We start from the raw sequence: 12,017 nt of genomic DNA, 5'->3' as shown, positions 1-12,017 counted from the left end.
GTTCTTGGAAGACTGAAGAATTCAATAATTTCAGTATGTTTTTACTCAGCGTGGTCTGAGTAGAATTCTGAATTTCTGAAGTAGGAAAGATTGAGGATATTCGGTTCTTAGTTCCACAAAATCTACTCGTTATTCATTATAAACTTAATTTTTACTGGAAGTGGGTATTTTTATTTGCTAGATCTGCCTTGCTTCTGAAACACATTTCAGTTTTAAATCCCATATTGACTTGGATATGCTGGTGGGTGTGCCTCTCAGTATCTGTTGCACTTTGTTTGGTGAATAATTCTCCCATTATTCTTCTACCTCGGAAAGGAAAGGAAGGCACAAGGCCCTTTACAGTTAGGAAACAAGGGCCCAGAAGTCTTCAGAGAAGCCCGGGAACGAGACTGGGAGGCACTGGTGCTGACTTGGGACATTGTGGAAAGGGAGAGGTCACTGCTGTGTCGCTTACTGCCATCCCCCTCTGGACGCTTTTTCCTTCCCATTAGCTTGTGACCAATCCTGTAAGAGTTGTGGCCCCAGTAGTCCCAGATGTCTTACCTGTACTGAGAAGACCGTGTTGCATGATGGGAAATGTATTTCTGAGTGCCCTGACGGATTCTATGCTGATGCCACCAGAAGATGCAGAGGTATGAGATTGGTTATCACCACCACCACCGTCATCACTCATATCATCACAAGGATTTAATGTGTGTTTTGCAGCCTTTGGTGCCATCTGCTTCTCATTGCTAATTGGTACATTCAGGGAACAGGTTACTTTAAAAGGAGAACATTTTCTGAATAGGAACTATGAGTCTGCTATGGGAGACGGGAGTGTGGGAATGGGAGATATGAGTGTGTCCCGTAGGATGGGCTTAGTACATGTAAGCTCCATGCCTATCAGTCGTCCCCAGAGATCATTTGCTCTGTTTGAAATGTCAAGAAGATCTTTAAGATGCAGCCCTCACGAGCTTGTAAAACCGGTGCTAACCTGTGTCAGCGATGACAAAATCATTCCTTCCCTGGCATTTACAAACTCATCAGCAGTGACAGAGCATGACAAAAGTTAAATAAAAAAGAAAACTGAGTTTGATAGCCAGTAAAGCTCAAATCTGCCTCCACTGAAAATTTGTTTTTATGTGCAATTTGTATAATGGTTCTTTCGGAATGGTAAACTCATGAATCATTGCCATTTGATACTGTTGGCTGCAGTTTATAAAGGCTTGACTTGGGTCTCTTCCTTACAGGATAGTCACCATCTATCTAGCCCACCCTCTGGACCTGGACTGAACTAGGCTTGGCCAAGGGGAATCCTAGGCTATGAATTGTCCACTTTTCTTATTGTCCAGACAGGGAGGCTTAGATTCCCAGACTTTCTCTGAATGAACTCTGTGATCTTGGGTTAAGAGAGCCAGAGAGGAGGGGGGAGGGAGGGAGAGAAGTAAAGGAGAGAGAGAGAATGTGTGTGGGTGGTCAAAGGTCAGCTTCAGTTCTTCAGGAACGATATACCTTGATTTTTGAGACAAGTCACTGTCCTGGGGATCTGCTCACCAGTTTGGCTAGGCTGGCTGTGAGCCCCAGGGACCTGCTCACATCCTTTTCCCAACACTGCAGTTGCAAACATGCATCACCACACCCTCTTCTCATGTGGATTCTCTTGACCTAATGCTTGCACAGCACATCTTTTACTAACGGAGCTATCTTGACAGCCCCTTGGGTAAATTTTAACCTCTGAAGGCCTCAGTTTCCCTAACTGTAAAATGTGGTTAGCAATACCTGCTTCCAAATGTTGCCATAGGAACTAAAAAGTGCCATTGCATATAAAGCAATTAATGCAAACAGAGGGCAATGATAACAGGTAGAATGTGGGTAAAGGATGAGTCTGAGGACGGGGACAGTCGGGACAGTTCTGACGATGTAACAATCTGCCAACATTACCAACATGTTTCCTCTGTGGTGTGGCACGCCACTGGGGAAGAAGGTCAGCCAGGGGTTGTTTCTGTGGTGCCTGCAGCCCTCTGTACTCCTCTCTCCTCCACAGTTTGTCACGTCTCCTGTGCCAGCTGCTCCGGACCCACAGCATCTCACTGTATAGCCTGCATCCATCCCCAGGCTCTCCGTCAAGGACACTGCCTGCCAAACTGTGGAGAGGGCTTCTATCCCCACCACGGGGTCTGTGAAGGTAGGGTTGCTTTCACCGCCATTCCTCATGCCCAATCACAAGGACATAGGTTGACTCCCCACCCCCCTGCCCCACCCAAATACTGCTTTTCAGTACAACTTTCCTCTTGTGTATCTTAAATGGCTACAAACACATCAGAGCCAGTGCCATCTCTCTCTCTGCTGTCTTTTGGTTCCACAACCCAAAGTTCAACCACTGGCTGGTCAAAATTGTAAAGCAGAAATTCTAGACATTTTCCCAGATCGAAGTTTTTACCTGCTCCATGTACATGATATTAAATAGTTAGTGAGTCTGAGATCAGCTGTACACATGAGCAGGTGTAGGCTATATGCAAATGTCAGGACAATTTATAAAAGAGACTTTGGTATCCGTGGAAATCCCAGAATCAAGTTTCCTGGAGAACATAGGGATTAACCTGTCTATGCTGTTTTCTTTTCATCTTAATAGTTTTGTGAAGGGTTGGTAATCTGAAACATGCATACACAGACACAGATACACACTACACACACACACACACACACACACACACACACACACCACCACCACCACCACCACCACCACCACCACCACCACCACCCATCCAAAGTTCATGAGTTCTCTGGCCATCCTTGCAGGGAATGTTATCTCCTGTAACATACATTGATTTTTTTTTTTTTTACCAGCGCCCCCGCACCCCCTCCCCCTCCTCCCTCCCCCGTTCTGTGCTTTCCTTCTATTGCTAATGTTTATAGACTTCATTTGCTGTTCCCTGAAGAACTTTTTGTTAATGATACTGCAAGCAGACTGAGAATCACCAGCAATGCCTCTGGCTGAGTGAAATAGAAAATCTTAAATTGCTGTTTGCCAAAGGGCTCTGGGCTCCTGGGGAGGGCAGTAGCATTTGCGCCTTTTGAACATAGAACATTGGGGGTGAGCCTTTAATTAAAAAAAATTATATTTGTTTGCACCTTAGAAAAGTGGAAATAGCAGAAGAAAAATTATAGCAAACAAGCTTCATTGAGTGTTTGAAAGGAAGCAAGCGTTTAGAGAACCTTTTAAAGAACCAGTGAGTTAATTATATCAATATTTGGGCACGAGGAGGTTTGCATACAGTATTGGCTTCAGTTTTTAAGACTCACCAGGGAAAACAAAACCCCGTTATAGACTGGGAAGTTTCAGCCACACTCAAAGAAGACCTCTTCCTTGTATAGAATAGCAGCTTCCCCCAGTAAATCCCAAGAAAACTCTGTTGCCTGGGCCTCTCCATAGCGAATGATGGATGAGCATAACAGTCAGTCACACAACGACCAGTTTTGCAAGAAGTAGAGTAATGGCCTCCATACAAATGTGTCTGAAAGTCTTCAATAAAAACGGAGGGCATGATGTTAAATGGTCGTTCAGTGAATGTGCTTCTCCAGAGAGCCAAGCAAATATTGTCCAGTTTGCTGGGTTTTATTGTCATCCTGCCTGGCAGCCCTTCTAGGATCTGAGAGATGATACTCATTTCCCCATCCTCACTTGCCCTCTCAAAGGCAGTATCACCAGCTCTATGCTTTGTGTGCAACACTAGAAAAATCCTCTTCTGGAAGGACGTCCCTACTGAACTTTCCAAGTAGTTCTGACCCTGGGAGGGACTAACATTGATTGAAACACATGCTTGATCTTTGAGTTGCTTTCTGCATGTTATTCCAATTTGCAGCCTGCCATGCCTCCTGCCACACCTGTGTGGGTCCCGAGCCCTCTCACTGTACAGAGTGTAAGAAGCCAGAGGCAGGACTACAGGTGGAACAGCACTCAGGGGCAAGTGTCCCCTACGGCAAATGTGTGCCCCAATGTGGAACCCACTTTTACTTGGAGAGCACTGGACGGTGTGAAGGTAAGCTTGGTTGACAGACATAATGGATGGTGGATTACCATTTAAAGATCCTAGGAGGTGGAGTTATAGCCAGGGAGATCTTTGACTTCCTGTGAACAGGCTTTTCAGTGTTTGTGGTGAATCAAGAGGCTGGCATGGAAGAGTGACCCCGCTGATCTCCTCTGTCCCGTGAATCATAGACCACCTTCAAGAGCCCTAAATCTGATTCTCAGAAGATCCCGCTGGAAATTCCTTCACAGACCTGTGTAGCTAGCGAAGGAAGGTTCCACTTTCATCTATCTATTAGTAGTTTTTTGTTTCTAATTGGAACTCTAATAGGAAATTTTCCCTTTATGGTAAAATCCAAATGGTAGTCAAGATTTTGAGGTTGTTCATGTTGTCACCTTGTCATATTATCCATAGAGGGTTGCTGACACCCTGAATGCCAACTGTGTAGCCAGGTCACCTGTGAGAGAGTCAGAAATGAAAAGCATGGTTTCCAGAGGGTGTGTGTGTGTGTGGGGGGGGTATCTTTTCTGGTCCTGCAAGATGCTCCCGTGTCTATGTAGGAATTGTTTGGTTTATGCAACTGAAAATGATAATGCATTGACAGTGTCTTGTAGTAAGTCTTGTACTTACTACTTACTTGTAAGTAGTGTTAGGAAAAAAAAAAATAGCTTCCTTCTGCCCCAAACACCATAGTTTTAGCATTCTGCTGTAGTACTCTTGAGTCTTTGTTCTTTTGTTGGCTTTAAGGGTTTCTTTGCCACTGTAAGCACACTACAGAGTTGACCCTGTTTTTACCAGCTTACAGTGGTTTCAGCTCCAGATTTGAATGGATGCTCACTGAAAATCATAGATTGAAAGTTAGGGTGAGAACATTTCAGACATTGCACAGCACTATCAGAAGTGTGCCTACTTAGACTTCAGATACCTGGACCCTTGACCTCTCTGAGCTCTGCCTTCTCAGCATTCAAAGTGTAATTGACTTCTGAACAGGCTCTGTGCCAGGATGGAAGAAGCTTGGGAATACACAGTTCCTGGAACATCTGAATTCCCCTTGCTTAGTTGCTGCAAATAGAGGGCCATATACTCAGGTGTTCAGGTACATTATGGGGTAAGCCCTTGCTTCCAGGAAAGTGCAGAGTTCAGTGGTTTACATGGGGCCCAGAAACTTCACTGTTTTTCATATGGCCTGACTTCTATCCAAATGTGTGTAGATGTGCATATGTGGTGTGTGTGTGTGTGTGTGTGTGTGTGTGTGTGTGTGTGTGTGTGTATTATACATGCATTGCCCAAGCTCTATGTCGTAAAAATCTATTACTTTGTTTCCCCCAACCACTTTTGGAATATAGGAATCATTTATGATACTGTGAGTTCTGATGCCATCCCAGGGCACATGCATGCAGCCTTCCATATGTGCTTTGGTTTTTCTGTGTACTATGATGGAGAGTGATGCATCCACTTTCTTAGGGACCCACCTGACCTGAGAGATGGGATGAAGGAACACTCCCTACTCTCTTGTTAAACTGCTACTCAAACTTCTTCAGTGATTTTGGGTTCAGCAGATGGGCTTCTACTGGGGAGCACTACCCCTGAGAACATCAGAATAAACATCTAGTCTCCCCAGTTGGGGGACTGATGACAAACCAACATAACATAAAGATACCACCAAGGTCCAACCTGTTGAACCAGTGCATTTTATTTGGGTTACTTACAAGGGTATGGGTGAGGGGTTAGGAATTACTCAAAAGCAGCTGCATCACCAAGAGCACCCTGCCCCTCCCCCAGCATGGATGATGACTGGAGCCCTGGAGTTCATTGCACTACTTGTAGGCAACTTGGCAAGTTAGAGAGACTCTGCCTTTCCTAGGTTGCTTGCTAGCCTCTGCGTCGTGCATGTAGCTCAGCTGGTCTACTTCTCTCCAAGCAGTTCAGATGATCTCAGAGTATCTCTCAGCAGTTCTTACTGCTTATAGAGGTTTAGAGAGGGAGGGGCCTGTATATCTGGTCGATTTTAGGGACTTTCTGAAGCTTCTAAGTGTTTACTTCCCGAGGCTTGAGGAGCCTCCTTTAGAACAGTGGTTCTTAATGCTACAGCTCTTTTTCAGTTCCTCATACTGTGGTGACCCTCAAATGAAAATTACTTTCATTGCTACTTCATAACTGTAATTTTGCTACTGTTACAAATCATAATGTAAATATCCGGTGTTTCCCAGTGGTCTTGGGTTATCTCTGTGAAAGGGTTGTTCCATCCCCCAAAGGGGTTGAGGCCCACAAGTTGAGAAACACTGCTTTAGATCAATGTGAGTTTAATGGGTTTCCCTGTTGAAGGGACTGTTTCCTCCCTTTATAACATCCTGAGTCTTACCTAGCTCCCTTCCAAGATGGGACATATCAACTCAGAGGAGACTGCTATACAAAAGCTCCTTTAAGGTCCCTGCATTTTAGGAAGCTCCCAGGACTCTAAGAGACATTAAGGATAACACATAGTTCTGTATGATGGGTACAGAAAGGAAATAGCAGAAAGAGAAAACGTATTCCTTCTTCTCCCTTCTCGTCCTCCCCTGCCATCTTTACAGAATGTTATATTATGGGATGGGATCTGAGAAACTGGTCTCATGTCCAGCTGAGGACCCTGTGCCCTGAGGTCTCTGTCAAAGGGAACAGACCTCAATGAGCACAGCTCTTTCCAAATGCAGATGCTGTGTGGGGTTCTTGGCTTTTCTGGAGATTGTATAGATGCTGGGAAAGCCCCAGTTCACCCTGCCAAGAGACTATGAATTTTCCCATGGGTCTCACAATCCCAGGAGAAAATAGGACATGAAAAAAAAAAAATCTAGTCTGTGCATAAATTATCACCTCATAGTTTTGAGCATTATCATTGAAAATAGAAGACAGAATTTGGAGTGAGTTCCAAAGATTGACATGAAGTCATCAGCATTTTTGTGAGTTAGAATTTTAAGCGAAGAAAAAAATTGTATTTTGTCATGTTAGTCGGCTGGGAAAATAATATTTTCACCATGAGAAATTACCTTTTTTGATCACTGAATCCTAACACTGGCCTTTTTGGACAGGTGAGAGAGCTATGTGCTAGATTTAGAGAAGTTCCAGGTTGTGACTTACTTCAAATTACACTGGCAGCATGGAGTGTGTGTGTGTGGAACCTAAGGGGACTGTGGTGTCTGTACTTGTAGGCCAGTTTGGGTTTCTAGGAGCTACATTTTCTTATTAAATGTGCACAACTACTATACCCTCTTTCTACCTGGAGCAAGAGAAGCATAGCACACTAATGTGATTCGTTGGGGTTTCTTTAGTTTGAAAGGACATCCTTGGCACACAGAAGTGACCCAGGACCCCTGTTATGTAGGCAACTTTTAAAAGACACTAGACTCCAATCGCTCTGGGATGGCTTAATTGTGGTCAGATACAGAAAGACTGCCATGACCTCTTGAGTCCCTGGTAGCCCGTGATTGTGTGCTCGTTAACATAATAATATTAGGTATCCCACACAAATTGTCTGCTCACATTATGAGCAAATCCCTGTTCAGTCTCCACCAGGATTGCTGCTGCATTCAACTCATACGTGACAGGAATGTGGCAGAAAGAGGTTAATTGAGTTGCCCAGGATTCCGCTGGGAAGCTGAATGTGACTTCCCATTGTTTCCAGCCTTACCTGAGTACCAAGTGAGCTGACTGATAGTTTTCCTGCCACTCATCCTGTGTCTTTGCAAACCTTCCCATGACCTGTTCCGTTTTCATTGCTGGAGACGTGGTGTCTATCAAATCCAGCCTGAGTGTCCTGTGAGATTGGATGGGTCTCCACTTCCCATAGCCTCCCTGTTAGGGCACCTTCATGAATGCTTTCCTATAAAGAAGAGAAAAGCAATTAATTTCTGGAACTCTCTCGTCCTCTTTTCTTGGAGACTGCATCATGGATGACCAGAATGCTACTGGGGTTAATGAAAGAGAAAAGGAAGCAGAAACATTACAAACACAAAGAAGGAATTTAATGAAAGGGTTCTGATATATCTGCAGTAATGACAAAAGTTTGTACTTTAAGTTATGTGACAAATGAGGAAGTATCTAGTACAAGATGAAGGAACCAGGCTCAAGATCCTTGGATAAAATTTTAGTCTTATTGCTTTTGACTAGGTGTGTGTGTGTGTGTGTGTGTGTAAATTAACAACCATTGATCGAAGTAAACACTGCTTCCTAGAAAGCACTCTTCCCTTGTTTATTCTTTACACAAGTGATGACTGAATGTCCCTTTTGGGTGCCACACAATTCTAAACTTGAGAGATGTCCAATCCAATGAGTCAAATCAAACTTCCCATTCCTGTGCAAAGCACAGGGAGAAACAGAATGAATTAATGAATGAATGACAATAGCAGCCGATTGGATGGTGAGCCATGCTATGAGGATCATGGCAAGGCACTGATTGAGAAATGGGCTGAGGTGGCCCAACAACAGAAGGGTTCTGAAGAAGGGCAACTAACTGTGTCTGTGGCTTGCCCGGTGGTTTTGGCTTATGATCCGCTGTGAGCTGGGCCAGTCAGAAGAAGAAACTTTCAATTGTGTTTCTTGGTCTCATAGTCTCTGTGTTTCCAAGTGTGGATAGAAAGGCTGGTGCAAAAGAGAGTCTGTTACTAACTGTGAAAGACGTGTTGGAAGCATTTGTAGTAGTCAACCAAAATTGCACATTTGCATTAGATATCACCGTTTAGAATTAATGAAAAGAAGGGTCCAGAGTTACCTCACATGTCAACTGAGGTTCACCAGTACTGCCAGATTGAAGTTTCTTAAGAAAGAAAAGTGGAATATGAGGACACTTTCAATGGGTCCAAGATCTAACTCTAATGCACAAACTGACTTAGTGGAGCCCATTCTTTATGGAGAGACACCTTGCTTAGCCTAGACACAGGGGTGTAGGGGTAAAGAGGTGCCTTGGTCCTGCTTCAACTAGATGATGGGACAGACTTAGTAGACTTCCTAGAGGAGGCCTTAACCTCTCTGTAGAGCAGATGGGACAGGGAGGAGTGGGAGGAGCAGGAGGAGAGGAAGGAAGGAAACTGGAATTGGAATGTAAAAAATAAATTAATTTTCAAAATGCCAAAAAAGAAGAAAGTGTGGAATAGAAAAAAAAAATCCCATGTTCATCCTCCCCAATAAAACTAAACAAGTTGCACATAAGTGGAAACCTTCCCTAAACAACTTTACTAAAGCATCTCTAGCTTTGTGTCCCTCTTTGCCACTGCTTTCCCAGGCCTCCATTAGCTAATCCGGCAGCCATGGGGTCTTGGAAGGAAGCAGCTAAGAGTTAAGCAGGGGTGCCCCATGGGTTCCAGTAGTTTCTCAGGAATAAGTCCTTCGCTTCCTACTGTGTGAATCTCTCCTTTGTGTTAGTGGAGCCACGCAGTTTCAGGCCAGGCCATCCAATTAACAATCAGTGAAGCTGCCCTTAAACAGCTTGCCCATGGTGATGAGGACAGGCTGTGAACATGGCCCCGGTACTTAGATTAGCCGTGTAATTGCCCCAATTCCATGGCAGATTAACAAGGCATTCTTTCAATTCCCACGTGGTACAGCAGGAGGATTAAGGTTGACCCTGTGTTGAAGAAATTACAGATTTTATGTTCATAACTGAACTTTGCTTCCATATTGTGTGACTTGTCTCAGGGGAGATAAGTTCCATGGGGGCTTAGGTTAGGAGCCCCTGTCCTCACTGCACTAGCTGAGTGCTCTCTATGTTCTCGCTGCTGATGGAGTTCCAGCTACTACAACTTTTCGAACCCTTCTTTCTCAATCTCTAACTTAGCCCGGCTTCTCTGGCAAAGTCCTGCCTACTACACAGCAGAAAACTGCACACAACTGAGCTTAGTCTAGTCTTATTTCTTAAAGATAGAGTCACTCGTTATTTTGGTTTATTAATTAACTTGCTTTAGGTGAGCAGGAAGAAATACAGCATTTCGCGTGTATTTTGATCTATTTTGTTGTTGCTGGGACTCACCATAGGCAGAGTTTTAATTAAAGAAATAAATGGCCATGAATCTGCTTGCACCACTCGCGAATCTGTGCCTGTTTATGAAGTTGGAATCCCTTTGCAGTAATTGAATAAAACATATGGAATCTATATTAAACAATTATCTTTAATATGGTCCCCAAAGTGCTGACACAGCTACACAAGCATGTACCTCCTGGGAACATTCAGTCCTGTTCACTTTCACCTTCTCCCTTAGAGTCTGGGTGTGCCAGGCTTGGGGATAGAAAAATAAAAAAGACAGAGACCATGCCTTAGGGCAAGCCTACTCAAACAGGAGAAACTGATATCTGAGCAAGTAATTAAAAGTGCATGGTGCATCGTGAAGTACAAGAGGGCACAAGGTGAAGCTGGGGTGTGAGAGGCTGGCTCTTTAGGAGAGATGGTAGCGAGGACAGACAGAAGACAAACTTGGAAGCATTAGTGCTCGTCAGGAGACGGTGGGAAAGGATATCTGAGGGTTAGCAAACAGTGAGTGCAATGTCTGGAGAAGTGCAGAAAGCTCCGTATTTCTACCTTGAAAGACCAAAGAGGTATCTGTGAGGATGACAGTGAGGAACAATGAGGGTCTCACTGCACAGAGCCCTGCGACCTCACTGCAGTGTCCTGTGACCTCACTGCAGTGTCCTGTGACCTCACTGCACAGTGCCCTGCGACCTCACCTCACTGCAGTGTCCTGTGACCTCACTGCACAGAGCCCTGTGACCTCACTGCAGTGTCCTGTGACCTCACTGCACAGAGCCCTGTGACCTCACTGCAGCATCCTGTGACCTCACTGCAGCATCCTGTGACCTCACTGCACAGAGCCCTGTGGCCTCACTGCACAGAGCCCTGTGACCTCACTGCAGTGTCCTGTGACCTCACTGCAGCATCCTGTGACCTCACTGCAGCATCCTGTGACCTCACTGCACAGAGCCCTGCGACCTCACTGCAGTGTCCTGTGACCTCACTGCAGTATCCTGTGACCTCACTGCATAGCACCCTGTGATGTCACTGCACAGTGCTCTACGCTTACCAAAGAGGCTGGAGTTAGCACTATTTTTAGCCAGCCAGTGAAAGACCTGGTGTATGGGAAATAATTTTTTTATTTTTCACTTTGTAAATATTTTGTCTTCTGCTTTGTGGCAGATGAATACGGGATAAAGAGGAGTTGGCTATAAGACTGGGCCACTTGTCCCTGTCATACATGATCTTGAAGGACCTCACTAAGGGGTTCTGGGAATGGAAGTTCAGGCAGACTTGACAGAGACCTAGGAAGTAAAGGAATCAGAAGTAGACGTCTGGGGTCTTCTGTGTTCGTATGTGAAAGCTGGAATGTGGTGGGCAGTGAGTGGTGAGAGGGGTGATGCATGGTAGACATCAGGCAGGGGTGTCAATGGGAATGGTGGTGAATAAGGACCCAGTTCCCAGCATCTGCCATGACTGACATTAAAAATAGCTAAAGTAAAAAATACGGCATGTTCTCTCTTATAAGGGGATGTGTGTGTGCGTGCGTGTATGCGTGCGTGCGTGTGTGTGTGTGTGTGTGTGTGTCAGGGGAAGCACAAGAGGGACTGTTGGTAGAGGAAGGTGTGTGCGTGTGTATGTGTGTGTGTGTGCATGTGTGTGTGGGGGGGAAGCACAAGGGGGACTGTTGGTAGAGGAAGGTGTGTGCATGTGTGTGTGTGCATGTGTGCGTGCGTGTGTGTGGGGGGGAAGCACAAGGGGGACTGTTGGTAGAGGAAGGTGTGTGTGTGTGTATGTGTGTGCGTGTGTGTGTGGGGGGAAGCACAAGGGGGACTATTGGTAGAGGAAGGTGTGTGCATGTGTGTGTGTGTGTGTGTGCATGTGTGCGTGCGTGTGTATGTGTGTTGTGTGCATGTGTGTGTGGGGGGGGGGAAGCACAAGGGGGACTGTTGGTAGAGGAAGGGGTCCTGTATGAGGAGAGGTTGATGGGGGAGGCTAGTAGGAGGTGAATATGAGCAAAATACAATGACATA

At 45.2% G+C, this 12,017-nt stretch overlaps 1 protein-coding gene across 1 annotated transcript in view; it reads left to right on the top strand.

The window, feature by feature from the left end:
- The window catches only part of Fras1 (Fraser extracellular matrix complex subunit 1), a 245,647-nt gene that overhangs the window by 57,535 nt on the left and 176,095 nt on the right, over nucleotides 1-12,017 (top strand). Inside the window, exons 15-17 of the mRNA XM_051198572.1 lie at nucleotides 492-632; nucleotides 2,024-2,164; nucleotides 3,843-4,019. Of these exons, the coding sequence (XP_051054529.1) occupies nucleotides 492-632; nucleotides 2,024-2,164; nucleotides 3,843-4,019 (459 nt within the window). The remainder of the gene's footprint in view (nucleotides 1-491; nucleotides 633-2,023; nucleotides 2,165-3,842; nucleotides 4,020-12,017) is intronic.

The sequence above is a fragment of the Phodopus roborovskii genome, unplaced genomic scaffold (assembly GCF_943737965.1).
Source record: "Phodopus roborovskii unplaced genomic scaffold, PHOROB, whole genome shotgun sequence".
Taxonomy (NCBI): Eukaryota; Metazoa; Chordata; class Mammalia; order Rodentia; family Cricetidae; genus Phodopus; species Phodopus roborovskii.
This window is presented reverse-complemented; position numbering and strand designations above follow the sequence as displayed.